We start from the raw sequence: 18,655 nt of genomic DNA, 5'->3' as shown, positions 1-18,655 counted from the left end.
GGATCTTTGGCCCAACAGCCAAGACTACCCAGTCTAGTGTTGAGTGGTCTTGGCCAAGACCACCCAATTTAATCCACTACCGAACTCAACACCTTCTTAGCTAATGGTTACAACCCCTCAACAAAAGATTAAAACCCTATAACTGCAACTATCCCCTTCCCCTTTTTTTTTTAGAGCAGAGATTACATTACAAAAAATCTATCACCATTTCACATATCTGGGGCACATCTGAAAAATTCAGAAACCAGTTTACTTTAGAAAAGAAAAACAAGTCTCACCTTCCTAGACACTCTAATTATATGCTAGGAAGGGTGCCATTTAGGACTGAGGCTGACTACTTTGGCTGCCTTTCTTCAGCCTTATACCCAGTGTTATCAACTACATGCACATTTCATTGCTTTGTGATCCCAGATGATGGCAGTGTAATGTTGCTGAAATTTTTTTTATTTTTTATTTTATTTATTTTTATTATTATTTTTTTTAACCCACTACCGAGTGAAGGCCTCTCCCATTGTGGGAGGTTTTGGGTCTACTGCTCCCATGGTGACCCAGTCCATATTGGGAGAGGACATAACAAACATCCATGCCTACATGGGATTCGAACCCACAGCCTGTTGGCTGGGAAGCGGATATGCTAACCATTCGGCCAGCCAGGCTGGCATGGTTAGCATATGCTGAAATATAGGAAGTATTAATTAAAGTTATTATAATTAATATTTAACATATGTTGTAATTTCTTGAAAAATAATAGTTACAGCGTAAGAGTTGTAATTCTATAGGAGATTAGTTCATTCTCCCATAATCACATAAATTCAAGGATGTTATTTTACCACATTTTATGAACCATAATTTGAATTTCTCCTTTACCATTATCTGCCCCAGCAGTATATAAAATATACCTGCTTGCTTCAGTTTCTTGTTTTTTCTAATTTCATAAAATGCAAATATATCCTAGTTTTTTTCCCAGTGCCTTACACAACTCTTCTTTTTTCTTCTTTTCTCCATCATTCTCAATTTGATCATTAGTCGGAGAAAAAGGCATCATATTCAAGGTAACATGTCCATTTTGGTCTAGGCTTCTGCACCTTTCAGCTGTAAAGCTTATTATATTTACTTTTTATTAATTTAATTAAGTTTTTAACAAATGGATGTCTACTGCTCCTTTGTAATATTTTTCTTATTTATTTTATATCTTAGTTGCTTGAGCTAGTTCAAACTGTCTGTAGATTTCAATTTCCAATTCATGCATAAAACTCACAATTAATCTTAAGCCTTTAATACTTAACTTATTTTTACTCCCCCTCCCTCTCTCAAGGCAGTAGGTATGCTCTTACACGTGCTTGAATTGTAAACTTAGGAAAAGCCTCTGGCTGGAGCTAAGTCCTTAATCTACTTTGCCATATTTCATTTGTATTGATCTTAAAAATTTATTTTTTTTATCGACTGTGCCATTAAGGATCGCGTAAAAGAATTGTTGTTCCTTCCCTTACATACTAGAGAAATATTCAGCTATGCACAAAAATAACTCGTAATTTAATTCTATCTCAAGCAACTCCTATTAATTAGTCAGTCAGTCATGGCTGTTACTGCTATTAGGTCGCACAGGTTCGGTATTTTTATGAGAAGTGCATTGGCTAAACAAGATCAGGCAAGCTATTAACAAAAACATGTTTATTCTTACTAAGACAAATTATATACAACATTCAAAACAATACTTGTCACATATCTAACTTTCCACAAAGTCAATTAAGCATTTCGCTTAAGCTTTAAGGCAAAGAAATCATAATTACACATAACTTTTCAGACACTTGAATGATACTTAATGCAATTAAACTTCTCTCACTTTGTAAAACAATAAAAGGCAAAACTTAAACCACATTCACTCTTAGCATTACATATCATAAGCAAATCTCAGTGTTCACATTCAGACTAAAATACAACTTTCTGATTCTTTCTAACACCTTCTATGCCACTAGATAACAGATCGAATATTTTTCGTTTGAACTTCACAATTTAGGATATTACATGAAACATTCAACTTGCAATCTTTCTAGTTCATTACACAGTCATAGATACCCAAGGCTTACGGGCATGTTCCACTTCTTCCCAGCTAACTTTTGATTGGGCACTAGGACACGGCTGCGATAATTCAGCACACAAGTAGATCATCAGGGAATCTCATGGTGGGATATCTTGAAAAGGCTGTCTCTGCTACTAGAAACCTTTTCATCTTCGTCGGAACGAGACTCTCCCCATCCTCAGAAAGGCTTGGCACAGGAAAAACTTCAAAATGAGAGCCCCTAGCCACTCAATCTCTGTCTTTTATATCATTCTCCTGACCTTGGCCCTTCTTCTCTAAAGTCCCACGGATTTACTGGAGGGTTTTCTTCGTCACCCATGCTATCGCTGGGTTTTGGCGGGAAAACTCATAATCCGGTGACCTTCACAACTGTTGCTAGCCTTAGGTCTCCTAGCCTAATCCTATCTGAGCTTAATTTTAGTTACAAATCTAGTGGTTCTTATTTGAATATTTTAACATTTAGTTACAACATTTATCTCAATACAGTGAGTTATACAGGGGCAATTAAATTACGTATTATACTTACAAGTATAATATGTAATTTAATTGCCCATGTAAAATCGACATAGAAAAAATATATATATATTTTTTTTTATACGAGATTTTACACAGCTCTTGTCAGTTCCATTTCTTTAAAGCCATGGTATTCATTTAATCCTTACATGGTGGCCAGGCATCTTAAGATTTATCTTAGACAAAAATATAGTAAAACAGAAAAGATTCACTCTAGCTCTTGAACACTCTAACAGCTTTAGAGAAAGAAGAGTGGAGACCAATTTATAGATATAGACATATATATAATAATTAAATATTACATGAAGTAAGAATGGTTCAGTATTTGGTATTTCAGGTGATTTAATGATTAATGGACTCCACTCCACGAATGGGTTAACATGTCATTTGACTCCTGGAATAACAAATGTGCAACTGAACAGCGAATAATTCCAATGACACTGAAAAACTTGAGTAAAAATTTAGAAATATACAAACATGGCAGGGGCCTAGCCAGTTCAGCTGAACATTCCTTTAGCACAATGTACTGATATCCCATCTGGACTACTGCCAAATTCTTATCCAGATTATGCAACAGCTCTAGAACCTCCTTCTCTTCATTCAATGTAGTAGCAGCAGTGTGCACTCTTACATATACCAGGCTGATAGATCTTGGAAAATGAGCACTCATTATTTGAACTATTGCATATGTTTCTGATGCAAGGGCACTGTCTGCATTTATTCTTTCTTTTACTTGCAGCATAGCAATAAAAATTTTTTGGGTTGTCTTTAGCCTGCACAGCCAATTTCATTTCATACCATACTCCAACTTAGCTTTCCATACAATACTCACAACTTTTCTATTAATTATGATTATTCAATTGAATGTGATACATAGCTTGAAAGCTTTAGTTTTCTTCCTTTCTTGCTTGTTGCTAATGGACCCATTTTGTGTCAAAAGATGCTCATAATTATGAATTTTGTGATTTACTGAGAATAAAGGAAATTTTTTCCAAAGTAAAAGTTTGTCATTCAAACATAGCTTGTTGTTTTTCTTCTAGTCAAGAAAGCCATGGTTGTAGATTCTGTATTTTTGTATTTTGTATAGCAGACAAATAAATAGTCACTTATATTCAGTTTAATATAATAATAAACAGATTGAATTTATTTTATACTACAGCCTTCTAATATTCTCTTGGATGGGAAATATCATGTAAAATTGGCAGACTTTGGATTAGCTCGTTCATTGTCACAGCAAGATTTCACCACAGATCCCACCCTCACAGAATATGTGGCCACTAGGTGGTACCGTGCACCAGAAATTTTGTTAGGAACAAGAAAGTAAGCATTTTGTATAAATTTATCAAAATATTTAAATATATGATTATGTGGAAGTGTGTTATCTATACTGTATGTAAATTATATGTAATCAAAAAAAACTTTTCTTTCTATGAATTGTGGTATAGCTGATCTTATTATTTAATAGTTATACAAAAGGAGTTGACATTTGGAGTCTAGGATGCATTATGGGAGAGCTTTTACTTAGCAAACCTTTATTTCCTGGTACATCTACACTTAATCAACTAGAAAGAATCATGGCATCTATACCTCATCCTCCTCAAGCTGGTATGTTATTAATATCTAAGGAAATTAAAAGTGCATTTTTTGCTACTGTTTTATTTCAACATCCATAATTTATTGATTTTTCAATCATAGCACTTGGATTCTGTGTTTATTGCTGTTAAATGTCATTACAATAATGAATTTCAGTATTAGTTACTCCAGTTGACAGCTGGTTGCTTCTGTTGTATCTAATTCTTTCCAGCATGTTCTGCCATTACCATTTGGATTCATTCCTTATGAATCCAAATGGTAATAAAGAATTGCGGCAAGTCTAACACACACCAATGGCTTCAGTTGCTGGCTTGTAACTGCTTTGCATTGTCATCAGTAGGCTTAGAGTCTGAATTCCAGTGTGGAATGAATGTTTTTAAGTCTTTAGGTATGATACTGGTAATGACATGACACAAAATACAATTTGTTTCTGGCTTATTTAATCTTCTGATTTGTCCATGTGCAAAAATGTATTATTTTCAGTGTGTGTGTGTGTGTGTCTGTGTAGAATGACATTAAAATGCAGGAGGGAAAAAAAAACACACAAATTTCTCACTAAACGGTTAATACATTCAGTACATACATACGTGTGTGTGTGTGTCTGTGTAGAATGACATTAAAATGCAGGAGGGAAAAAAAAACACACAAATTTCTCACTAAACGGTTAATACATTCAGTTGTATTTTCAGAGCATGATTCTTATATAAGTATTCTGCATAGTACTGTTGAATGGTGGTCTGCATGGATGGACTGTTAATTTGTTGTGCATATACTAAGAGTATGGCTGAAGACTTGCCGTAATTCTATGTTATTGTCTTCTAAATATCATATATTTTCAAGTAATCATTCCTATTTGAGTTAAACTGAAATTTACTTTCAGCTAATTCATTAAAAAGCTCTGGGGATTACTGTTTTTATAGTGTGAATAGCATCTACTGTTTTACTGGTTAATTTAATGCAAGTTCACCAGTTCCCATTTACCCTTTCCTAATTTCAAATGATTGTTCTGTCTGATGTGTAGTCTCTCTCTCTCATATGCTCTCTCACAATTCATACATACAAGTGTTTTTTAATCAAGTGGTAGACTTTGATCAACCTACAAAAATAACAGCTTGTGAGTAGTTTGTATGCCATTTTGTTATTGTATCTATTTCGGATGGCTGTCATAATTTTCTAATTCTTAGGAAATTATGTGCTATTCTTCTGCATAGCAATGCCAGTCAGATTTTGATGAAATTACATAGCGGTGAGCTCATGGCTAACCCAATACTGGTTTAAAATTCATTTAAGAATGTCATACTCGATAAGAAATTCATCATTATAATTCTGATGTATCTCAAGAGATGTATGGGATAATAATACATAATAGTACAAGATTAAAATTTACATTATTACTAACTTCCAAGTAGCCCAGTTGTGGCTACTTCATGTGTAAACTTTATTTCTTTACACTTGGATGAAGGATGAAACGAAGAATATAATTTCTTGGCATCTTTAATTTATAGTATAACCAAGCAAAAAAACTCATAACAATATCTCTAATCCAGAGTATTTTAGTAATAACGTGTGACACCTTTTGACTACTTTTAAATGGGAAATATATTACTTTTGCATTACTTCAACCTTGGTATCTCTTCTGGGTCTGGTTCCCACTGATGGTAGCATGCTCCAGCAGGAGTAGAGAGGTTCTACTTGGAGCTACCATTGTGTTTCCTGTCCTGGAGTGATTCAGGTCAAGGGTGATGAGTTTAGTAGTGATCCTTTAGGATCACTTGATGAGATTTAGAGTGATCTTGTAGATTAGAGTTTTTGGAGAGGTAATTCTCCCCCTCCCCCACACACACAGACACTCAAACATACCTCAATAAAGATGGAAACTGATCTGGGTCCACCATAATGCAAAGACATTATACATGTAAAGATATGTACCTTGCGTTATGGGATACTAAGGCAGTTGATGTGAAGTCATTAGTCTCTATATAAAAGTAGCCCATTCATGAAGTGACCTCACATACAAACTTTGTTTGCTTAAACTTGGATAAAGGATGAAACCAAGAATATAGTCTTGGCATCTTTAATTTATACCAACTTCCTGTCAACAGTTTTTCACCAAATTAGTCTCGTCTGTCAGGACACTGATGGTACCTTTAGAAAATTCTTCTTGGGCACTTGTAACTACATCGATCCACCTAATTCTTGATCTTCCTCTGGTTCTTTTTTCTTGTCATCAAACACCTGTTTTGCTACTACCATTTCTTCTACCACCCTCTTTAAATGTCTGTACTACCTCAGATTAATTCTATTCACATATTTCTGAATGCTAACAATGTCAAGTTCCATCCTGATATCTTTAACATGATGTTCACTCCCTTAATTTTTCTTAGAATTTTCATATCGGTGGTCTCCAGTCTTTGATCTACTAGTTTATTTCTAACCCAGCTCTTAGAGATTAAGTTAAATTTGGTTTGAATGCTGTCTTATATATGCATCAACTGTTACTTAAAGTAGCAGTTTTTCACTGATTTCTCTTTTACTCTATATAAATTTGTTTAATTGACTTCCTACCGTAGTAGCTTTGCTCATCCTGTTGCCTGAATAGTTGAAAGGTTTTACTTGTTCAGTAGATTTCTCATTCCTAAATCACTTAAGGAATTGAACAACGTAGATATGAATATAAATTAAATCGTACTTTAATAAATATTTCCGATATTTCGGCAACGTCACGTTGCCATCTTCAAAAGGAACTTGCAAAAAAAGGCACGTGCACGTAAGCAATACAACACAGTAACTGAGAACGAAGAGATGAAGCTATTGTTCTCCTAAAAGTCCTGATGGTGCCCTCTAGCAGGCTAAGTAGCTGTTCTTGGCCGTTGGGCTGAAGGTCTGCTGATGTAAGCCTCCCAAATTTGGGGCAGTCGCATACAACCAAATTTGTTGAGGTTTGCAGAGTTTCTTAGGGCTGAGGCTGATTCCATAAATAGTCTTTCGAATTTGTATTTGCTATGGTGTATTACTGTAGCTTTCTTCCACCGTATTCTGTGGCGTGTATCCAGAGCATGGTCTGCAAGACCAGAATGGCTGTACTTGTGAAAACATCCTGAAAACGGATGTTTTCACAAGTACAGCCACGTGAAAGTGCATTGAGTGCTTCAGGCTTCAGGGTGACTGAAGAAAGGTTGATTACTAGAAAGGTAGAGTTCTTTTTTTAATTTTTTTAATTTTTTCATCTGTCGGCCTCGTATTTTTTTATTTTACATGTCTATTTTATATGCCGTCTCGTGTACTGTTGCAGACAAAGAATTTGAAAAAATACGAGGCCAACAGATCGTCAGACCATCAATCCAAAACTTGTTACCAACACTGTAATCAACCTTTCTTCAGTCACCCTGAAGTCTGAAACACTCAACGTGCTTTCACGTGGCCACAACTTCGCCATTGCTCCCAGAAAAATACCTAGTGAGGATATTATGATCCAGATCGAATGCAGAATCCGCCACCTTCCACATCAAATCGCCAACAGTGTAATACTGGATGTAGCTTGTGTTCTCTCCAAAGCAAGACCACCAAAAACCAACATATCCAACAAGGAATATAAAGCTCTACAGGAAATGAGGAATAATAAAGAATTAGTTATCACCAAAGCGGATAAAGGAAATGCAACTGTGGTACTTAACCAAAAGGACTACACAGGTAAGCTTAATGCTCTTCTATTAGATCGGGCTACTTACCTCCTTAAGAAAGTCACTTCTTGGCCTGTAGAAGTTACCAACAGATTAAAGCCGTTTAACTCTACCCCCCCCCTCGTATTTACGGACTCCCAAAAATACATAAAGGAAATGTGCTGTTACGCCCCATAGTGAATGGCATTGATTCCCCCACATACAAATTAGTTAAACATTTGGCCAAAGAGCTCACACACTATACTGGCAACACACCATCACACATAAAAAAAACTCAGCCCACTTCAAAGCCAGCATAGAAAAACCTTACACTCCAACATACTGACATAATGGTTAGCTTTGACATCACCTCCTTATTCACAAATGTCCCACTCAGGGAAACTTTAGAGCTAATCCAAGCTAAATTTTCTCCCGATATCTCAGCCCTATTTCAGTTCACAATGAACTTAGGCTATTTTGTTTGGCAGGGAAAATTCTACAAACAAATAGAGGGGACAGCCATGGGTTCACCACTCTCCCCACCCTTGGCCAATTTCTTTATGAAGACCTTTGAAGAAAAAGCCTTAGCCTCTGCCCCACAAAAAACCAACCATATGGCTTTGCTACGTTGATGATGTGTTCGCTATTTGGCCACATGGCTATGAAACACTCCTGTCCTTTTTAACACACTTAAACAACCAACACCCCAGAATCAAGTTCACCCTGGAAAAAGAGGAAAACAACAGCTTCCCTTTCCTAGACACATTAGTCACCCGTCAGCCTGATGGAATCTTGGTTTTCTCAGTCTATAGAAAACCCACCCATACAGGCAGATACATTCACCAACAATCCTCCCCCCCCCCACAACAATATGGAATGGTGAAAACACTATATAACAGGGCTAAACTAAACGACATGGCCCTAAACACTGAACTAAATCGCATCCTCAACACTTTCTCAGCCAATGGCTACTCCCCATCCGAAAAAAATCCAAAAAATGTTAAAACCTACAAACCACAGCCCCCCTCCACAAAAAGGATTACTCTAAATCCATCACCATTCCCTACATCAGAGGCACCTCGGAAAAAATTACCAAAACCTTAAAAAAACATGACCTAACCTCCTGTTACAGGCCTTACAGAAAATTGGCATCCCTTATCTGCTCCACTAAAGACCAACCACTTCCCCTAGACCTACCTGGTGTATACCAGGTCCCTTGCAGTTGTAAACTCTCTTACTTTGGCCAAACAGGCAGGACAGCGAACACCAGAATTTCTGAACACAAGGACTACATCCGTACAGCCATTCACGAGTACAGCCATTCTGGTCTTACAGACCATGCTCTGGATACACGCCACAGAATACGGTGGAAGAAAGCTACAGTAATACACCGTAGCAAATACAGTTTCGAAAGACTATTTATGGAATCAGCCTCAGGCCTAAGAAACTCTCCAAACCTCAACAAATTTGGTTGTATGTGACTGCCCCAAATTTGGGAGGCTTACATCAGCAGACCTTCAGCCCAATGGCCAAAGAACACCTACTTAGCCTGCTAGAGGTTGCCATCAGGAATTTTAGGAAAACAATAGCTTCATCTCTTCATTCTCAGTTACTGTGTTGTATTGCCTACATGCATATGCCTTTTTTTATGTATTCCTTTTGAAGATGGCAACGTGATGTTGCTGAAATATCGGAAATATTTATTAAAGTATAATTTAATTTATATTCGTATCTACGTTGTTCAATTCCTTAAGTGATTTAATAATGCATAACCGACATATAAGCCTGTCTATGAGAAGATTTCTCATTCAGCTGATTGTTCCTACATATTTTCATAGTTTCTTTTTATTACTGATTTTATACCAAATCTGTTACAAGCAGTTATTCAGTTTGGTTAAGCAATCTAGACTTGTACTGGATTTTTTTTTAGGAGCATAGCATTCATCTCCATAAAACAAAGAGCTAAGATTAATATCTCCAATTTTGATATTAGTTTTAATGCCACAATCATGAGATTCATATAGATATGAATAACAGTGGACATGATATGCATCCTTCTAACATCTGATTTAATATCAAACCATCCTCCTGTAATCTCCTTCAATTCTAACTGCTGATTATAACTGACATAACCTTTGTATTGCTAGATGTAATGTCCTATTTATACATATTAATTGTAGCATTTTGATTCGTTTTTTTTTTCTCTTGCGAACTTGTGATATTCCTTCTTTCAGATCTACAAAACTAGCCTTTTCTTGGGTATATTTGCATTAACCTTACTGAACACTCAGTAGGTAAATTCCTCTGTGGTTATTGCATTGTTTTATGTCCCTTTTATAGATGTCAAGCTCAAATGCAATCAATCTGACAGATTTCTAGATTTGTTTAACAGTATCATCTGTATAAAGTAAAGAGTGAGATTAACATTTTCAAATTCGATATTGGTGCCTAATGTCACTTTAATTCATGATGCAATCCATTTAGATGATGAATAACAGTGGGATAGTGTATACACTTGTCACACTTGATTTTGTATCAAATCATCTTCCTTTGTCTCCTTCATTTTTAACTTCTAATTTACAACTCAAATATAGACTACGAGAGGTGGGGGGGGGGGGGTCTGGAAAGTTCTGATAAACATCTAGAACAAAAATTAATTACTAACACAAAACTTATTCTTATGTAAGACCATCTGTTTAATACAACTATGTACAAGAACGCCTACTAGTTTTGCTAGCCTAATGTCTAGCTTTGTCAAGAGTAATAATTAATACTTAAGGAATTGACAGTGTACACTAGAAATATAAATTAAATCAACTTTAATATATACTTTCCAATATTTTGGCAACGTCATGTGCCATCTTCATGGGAACTTAAGATAAAGACACGTGCACGCAAGTACTACATAACAGCAAATGAGAAACAAAGCGAGGAAGCTACCGTTTTTCTAAAGTCCTGAGGTGCCCCCTGGCGAGCTATATTAGGTGTTCTTGGCCTTTGGGCTGAAGTTCTTCTGATGTATATTTCCCAAATTTGGGGCAGTCTCATGCATCCAGATTTGTTGAAGTTTGGCATGTTCCAAAGGGCTGAGGCTGATTCCATGAATAGTCTTTCATATTTGAATTTGCTGCAGTGTATTACTGTGGCTTTCTTCCACCTTATTCTGCGGCGAGTATCCAGAGCATGGTCTGCAAGCCCAGAGTGGCTGTACTGGTAAAATCGGATGTAGTCATTGTGTTCTGAGATTCTGATATTTGTTTTGGCCAAAGTAGGACAATTTACAGCTGCAAGGGACCTGGTATACACCAGGTAGGTCTAGGGGAAGTGGTTGGTCTTTAGTGGAGCGGATAAGGGATGCCAATTTTCTATATGGTCTGTAACAAGAGGTCGTCATGTTTTTTTAGGATTTTGTTGATTTTTTTCCGAGGTGCTTTGGATGTAGGGAATGGTGATGGATTTAGAGTAATTTTTTTTGTGAAGATTTTAGTATTTTTTGGATTTTTTTTTTTTTTTTTTTGAGGGGGGGGGGTAGCCATTGGCTGAGAAAGGAGAGGATAAAGGCCTTTTTCAATATACAAATGAAGTCCATTTTTGGCACGTGTCTGGTTGAAACCTTTCTTTAAAATATCAGATTCTTGTTTAGAAAGGCGATAATCTGACATGTTAAAAATCACTATCATCTGGGAGACAATTATTACAGTTGTATTTCTTCTTATAAAGTTCTTCAAATTTTTTATTTGAGTGACTTTGCTAGACTGAAAAAATTTTTCGTAACTATTTTGTATCATGTGGTCTATAACGTGCCAGGTTAAGTAGTCTAAACTGTTTGAAATATCATCCAAATTGTTTCGGCATTTAAGGTCAATAACGTTCAATTCGTACCTGATGTGCTGGATCCTTTCCCTAAGCTTTGTTGAGAAACTCAAGAACGTTAGGCTTTCAAAAACAGTCATAATGGCCAGTTTGGATGTGGTCTCCTTATTCACGAACGTTCCATTTGAGGAGGTCATTAACATTATAAAGGATCTCTTTCCTAGAGATATCACACAACTCTTCAATCACTGCCTGAAGTCAAATTTCTTTAAAATCAACATCATTTGTCAACAATTGGAGGGTCTGGCCATGGGCAGTCCCCTGTCACCACCATGTGCAGATTTGTTCATGGAAAAACTAGAGAATGAAATTCTAGCCAACACTGTTCCAAAACCATCAATCTGGTGGAGATATGTTGATGATGTTTTTATCATTTGGAAAGAAAAAATAGAAAGCTTACATGTGTTTTTAAATAAAATCAACTCGCTTCATAACAAAATCAAATTTACTTTGAAATTGGAAAACAATCAACAACTACCTTTTTTAGACATTCTGGTCAAAAGACAAGAGAATGATAATTTTAAACTTGCTATATATAAAAAGCCAACAGACACTGGATGGTATCTGCATTTTACTTCCAATCATCATCATACACAAAAACACAGCATCATCCATATGTTACAGAATAGAGCCCAAAACATAGTCACAGATGAAGATGTTCATACAGAACTTTCTCAAATATCGAAAATGCTTTCTCAAAATGGTTATCCTTCAAACATAATCAACAAATTGCTTTATCAAAATAACCTACAACAACATAGAATAGCTACTCAGTACGTTTCATCAGTTGTTAGTTGTGTTAATTCAGTCTCCACCAAAATAGCGAGAATTTTAAAGCCTTACAACATCAGTGTTGTGTTCAAACCTACTACAACCATTAGACAATTTTTAAGATCACCTAAAGAGAGCATTTCATTTTTCAAATATGCAGGTGTTTATAGAATACCATGCACTTGCGGACTTTCCTACATTGGCCAAACTTTAAGAATCCTGGAAATTAGCCAGAAGGAATACGTTGGGGATGTTAATCACAACAGAGCGGATAGCTCAGGCTTGGCACATGACTTCTCAACTTCTAACTACGCAGTATATTGGGAAAAACAGCTCATTGCCATATATAGAGGATGATTACAGATCCAGAATATTCAAAGAAGCAGCAGTGGTCCTACGAACAGGAAACAACCTCAGCCGTAATCAAGGAGCAGTTTTAAAAGATATATGGAAAAATCTGATTAATTCATTAAGTTTAGCGGAACTACAGTACGCTAAAAACTATGTAATGTGTGTTCACGATAATAACTGAAGCATCTTGCTACATGCACACATTGTCACACAAGCTGTTAAATTTGGTGTACTATCCATTGTAAACGGTTCTGTATTAGTTTGTTTTTTGCATTTATTATTTTTTTTTGTTCACCTTTTTAGTCTCGACAAAGCTAGACGACTAGCGAAACTAGTAGGCATTCTTGTACATAGTTGTATTAAACAGATGGTCTTATATAAGAATAAGTTTTGTGTTTATTAAATATACAAAGACCAAATATGAATAAAAATTAATTACTTTTATGTTTTCTTATATATCCTAAAAGAAAAAGAACAAATTATTAGTTCTTTTTAATTAACACGTTCGCTGCCATGCTACTTTGGCATAGTCTGTTCCCCTACGCCGAGCAGTTTTACTTCTTCAAGGTCAGTACGATAATCTTTTTACCAGAGGTAAACGTCCTACGAGTATACTCGTAGTTGGCTTGTACAGAGCATATACGGTCTATGAGAATACACAGTTTTGATGCTAGCCCCACAAGCCAAGCATTTTCACTTCTTCAAGGTCACTACAATAATCTCGTTCCCGGCGGTAAGCATCATACGAGTATACTCGTAGTTGGCAGCGAACGTGTTAATTTGTTGAAGCATGGGAGTTAAAGGATTTATGATATGTTCTTTCTTGTGGTTATATTAGTTGCTTTAATATCATTTTTGTTCTAGGTGCTTATCAGAAATTTTCAGACCACCCCCTTGTATATATTGAAAGTTTGATTCACTTGGTTAGACTATAAATTAAAAATGCCAAGAAATTATGTTCTAGTTTAATCTTTTATCCAGGTGTAAGCAAACAAAGTTTGTGCATGAAATATCTTCATGCCTGAGCTGCTTGTATATAGAGGCTATTTAATTTATAGACTGTGTTGTTCAACATAATCTCCTCTTTATATCATATGGTTGTATAATTTTGAATATCTTTTCTCTTGGCACTTGTCATATGCCTTTTACAAAACTAAATACGCTTGTTATTCATTACAACTGTGATTAATAATGGAAAATGGGAGACTCCCATAGCTGTTCCATCTATGGCGTCCCATTTCCCCAATTTAATTACTTTACGGAATATTTTGAACATATTCTAGACCTTACTTAAATTAAGGGGTTTATTAAATTAATTAAGCCCCTTAATTTAAGTAATGTTTTCATTGCCGAAATGAAGCTTATTAGCTCTTTATACTTAAGTAACTTAATGGTTGCACCTGTTTGGGAAACTCGTTCGCAAAGTACATAAGTTCTTTTCGCTATACACTTTGGTATTAGGTCTAGCTGCTCACTGATGAAGCCTCAAAAAAGGCTGAAACCGGTCTGGGTAGTGACCTCCCTCCATAATGTAATAACAGCATACATTTCCCAGGAAATGTGTTTTTACATTATGGAAAATACCTAAGAATAGCGATCTGAACTTCTTCCTCCACCTTTGCAACGAGCTGCCCAGTATTGTACTATGTACTAGGATCACTTGCATTGGCTAACGCTAGTGTTTGCCGATACTTTATAGTTTACTATATTCGGCAAGAAACTCTCTGATTCCTATCTTTGAGTTTCTTATTCGGTTTTAAAACTATGTGGGACCCCTTCATTTAAGTAATGTTTTCATTGCCGAAATGAAGCTTATTAGCTCTTTATACTTAAGTAAATATTCTAGACCTTTTTTTACCTAAACAAGTGGTTCCTAAAGTTATTTCACTTACCACCCACTTTTCCAAAAAAAAAAAAAAGTTATTCAGCATTCCCCTGGAAACTACATTCTAAGACCTGACCAGCTCTACCTGATACATATAAAAGAAAACCGTATGAAAATTGGATCAGCAGTTCGAGTTTTAAGTGAACAAACAGATAGATAGACAGAAACAAATTCGCATTTACTTATGCATCTAGTAGAGATTTTTGAAATTTGGAAAAAAGATACCTTGGAACTGAAATTTTAAAACTATTTATTGAGGTCAACAAAAGAAATGGGTGCTTAAGGGTCAAAGCTGTGTAACTGAGAGGAGACTTCCATATACCCTTTGAAGGAATGCAGAGAACCGACCAGGGCTTCTGACCTAATCTCCAATCCTCACCTTCTTGTGGTGCACCCTGTTAGGTATCTACCTGGATACTAAATGAATGAGGATAGGCTGGCAATTTGGGATTTAGCTCACTAAATTGTATTCTTATTGGCTTAAACCACAATGTAAAATGATGGTACAACATGATAAAATTTCATGCCGGATGGGGCATTGCTGGGTTAAACAAAGCCCCCGCTGTTTTCGCCAGGGAACCAGGGTGAACAGCGAAAAGTCAGCTACTGGAACAAATTCTAAAACACACCCCAAATTAACATCACCAGAGTTCTAGATTGGTACTATCAACATAAGAAGCCTGAATGGCAAAGAAATGGAGCTAGCTGAGGAATTGGATAAGTACCAGATCGACATAATAGGGGTGACTGAAACAAAAAACACAAACTGGTGAGATCTTTCTGAGCAATAAATACAAATTGTTATATTCAAGCAATGACAATCAAGGAAAAGAAGGAGTAGACATTGTATTCAACACTAAATAAGAGGCTAATCTACTTGAATGGCAGGCAATATCAAGTAGAGCGATGTGGGCAAATATCAGAATGGGAAACTGGACAATGAAATTTATTTGTGCCTATGGTCCCACAAAAGGTTCTACTAAGGTAGAAGTGGAGGAATTTTTTGAGGCTTTAGAGAAAGCAACTGACACAATGAAAAAGGAAAAGTTGGTCCTTGTTGGGGATCTAAATAGCAAAATAGGAAATAATTTTTGGACATAAAAAAAAATATTTTGGGAAAATTTGGAGAAAAGAGCAAAGCTAGTAATAATGGCAAATACCTGTTCGATTTCTGCTCAGGACATGGACTGGTTATTCCTAACACAATGTTCCAACATAAAAATGTGCACAAATTCACATGGAGAGAAGAGACGAGGAATAAGAAAAGTCTCATTGACTATGTTATTGTTGATAGTGATGTGATGTTTTCTCTCTGGTGCAGGACACCCGAGTGTACAGAGGATTTGAAATTGGAAGTTATCACTATTTAGTCTTGAGCAGGATAAAATTGAATTTTATATTGAAAAGAAGAACACGTAAGAAAGTTTTAAAGCAAATATGAGTTGAGCAACTCTCAGATGTGAACTGTAGACTAAAATATATCAACATTATTCAAGAAAAAAAATGAAAAGGTTTGAGAACAGGAACCAAACCTTAGAGATGCAGTGGCAAATCCTGAAGAAAACATTGATTGATTCAGCCAGAGAAGCATGTGGTGAGGTTATCTGCCAGGATAGAAAAATCAGAACTCCATGGTGGACACAGGAAGTTAGAGAGGCAGTGAAGGAAAAGAAGAAAGCATATCAAAAGTTCCTGGCAAATAAGTCAGCTTGTGCTCTTAGAGAATACAGAGAAAAATGTAAGAAAGCTAAACACTGTGTAAAACTAGCTAAACAAAAATCATGGGTAAGAACATAGAAAATAAATATCAAGAAGGTGGTAAGATATTCTGGAGGTTGTTGAAGAAGCTCAGAAATGGAAGAAAAAGTGCTGTAAAAGGAATTAGAAATGATAAAGGTGACATGAAAACTGGAGAAAAAGATATCCTTGATATCTTTTCCCCCATAGTCCTAAATGAACCGTTGGGTTATTCATGGCTGGTAGGTGATACTCTTTGCTAGCCTCCTCCATTCGGTTTCGGTCTCATGTTCTTGATGTCAGTTGAGAAAGGGAGGAATTTGTCCATTTTTTGATGTTATCAGTCCATTTTAATCGAGGTCGGCCCCTAACCCTTGATCCCAGAACGATTCCTTCTAGGGTTTGCTTTGGAATGCCATTAGCTCTCTCCACATGTCCGAACCATTTCATCTGTCTTCTTGTGATGACTGTCAGAATATTTTCCCCTTTTCTCCCTTCTATTGAGTCAATATATAGAGTAATTACTCTGAAAAACTGCTAAATGAAACAATCAGTGACAGCACAGTGCTAAAAAAAAAAAAAACACCAACTAGCCATGCTGTCAGGAATACATATTCATTCTTGGAGTAGAAAAGCCATCAAAAGCCTGAAATGTGGAAAAGCAGCTGGAGTAGATGGTATTTGACCAGAAATGCTCAAGTATGGAGGTAAAAAAAAGTCTTACAGTGGCTGCACTGCATATTTCAGGCCTGAACAGAGGGACGAATTTCAGATGATTGGAGTAGAGCTCTTATAGTACCCATATATAAAAAGGGAAATAAAACTGAATGTGAGAATTAGAGGTATTTCTCTTAGTGTTCCTGGAAAGATTTATGCAAGTATGCTTGAGAAACGGTTGAGAAGGATTGTGGAAGGGAAGCTCGGTGAAGAACAAGCTGGATTCAGGCCAAATGGAGGCTGTCAGAAATAGATTTTCATTTTATGACAAATAGTTGAGAAATTGTGGGAATATAACAAAGATCTGTTTTTAAGTTTTGTAGATCTGGAAAAGGCATGTGACACGGTGCCAAGAGAGATAGTATTCAAAATGCTACAGTTGTATGGTGTCGATAGGGCATTATATCAAGCAATACTTAGTCTTTATTTGAGTTGTAAGTCAGCAGTTAGAATTGAAGGAAGTACAGGAAGATAGTTTGATGTCAAATCTGGTGTCAGACAAGGATGTACATTATCCCCTCTATTATTCATTGTCAATATGGATCATATTATGAAGGGAAGTGGTATTAAACCTGATATCCAAATTGGAGATGTTAATCTCAGCTCTTTGGTTTATGTGGATGATGTTATACTTCTAAAGATGGGGCTTTATATCAAGCAAAACTTAGTCTTTATTTAAGTTGTAAGTCAGCAGTTAGAATTGAAGGAAGTACAGGAAGATGGTTTGATGTCAAATCTGGTGTCAGACAAGAATGTACATTATCCCCTCTATTATTCATTATCTATATGGATCATATTATGAAGGAAAGTGGTATTAAACCTGATATCAAAATTGGAGATGTTAATCTCAGCTCTTTGGTTTATGTGGATGATGTTATACTTCTAAAGATGGGGCTTTATATCAAGCAAAACTTAGTCTTTATTTAAGTTGTAAGTCAGCAGTTAGAATTGAAGGAAGTACAGGAAGATGGTTTGATGTCAAATCTGGTGTCAGACAAGAATGTACATTATCCCCTCTATTATTCATTATCTATATGGATCATATTATGAAGGAAAGTGGTATTAAACCTGATATCAAAATTGGAGATGTTAATCTCAGCTCTTTGGTTTATGTGGATGATGTTATACTTCTAAATAAATCCACTACAAGTCTGCAAGATTCCCTTACGAAATTGAATAACTGTTGTAATAGGTATGGCATGAAGGTCAGCAATAACAAGACAAATACAATAAAAATAGACAGAAGCATTGAAAATGTGAATTGCATTGTGAATGGAGAACCTATAGAACAAGTGAAACATTGCAGCTATTTCATACTTAAACAGAATGGGAGAGGAGAGATTAACAAAACAAGTGTTGTCTGCCAGGTTGATAGGAAAAAGACTAAGAGGGAAACCAAGATATAGGTGGATTGATACAGTAAAAAGTGGTTTAGAAGACAGAAATATAAGATCTGATTGTGTTGGAATCTTAACA

At 36.0% G+C, this 18,655-nt stretch overlaps 2 protein-coding genes across 2 annotated transcripts in view; one reads left to right on the top strand and one right to left on the bottom strand.

Annotated features, from left to right (window-relative positions):
- Elp3 (elongator complex protein 3) overlaps window positions 1-18,655 on the bottom strand; it is a 292,722-nt gene that overhangs the window by 1,627 nt on the left and 272,440 nt on the right. The gene's annotated exons all lie outside the window — the stretch shown is intronic.
- The window catches only part of Erk7 (Extracellularly regulated kinase 7), a 193,545-nt gene that overhangs the window by 99,221 nt on the left and 75,669 nt on the right, over window positions 1-18,655 (top strand). Inside the window, exons 5-6 of the mRNA XM_090401876.1 lie at window positions 3,753-3,913; window positions 4,059-4,198. Of these exons, the coding sequence (XP_090258002.1) occupies window positions 3,753-3,913; window positions 4,059-4,198 (301 nt within the window). The remainder of the gene's footprint in view (window positions 1-3,752; window positions 3,914-4,058; window positions 4,199-18,655) is intronic.

Source organism: Typopeltis vanoorti, chromosome 12 (assembly GCF_054136105.1).
Source record: "Typopeltis vanoorti isolate ZY-2024b chromosome 12, IOZ_Tvanoo_1.0, whole genome shotgun sequence".
Taxonomy (NCBI): domain Eukaryota; kingdom Metazoa; phylum Arthropoda; class Arachnida; order Uropygi; family Thelyphonidae; genus Typopeltis; species Typopeltis vanoorti.
This window is presented reverse-complemented; position numbering and strand designations above follow the sequence as displayed.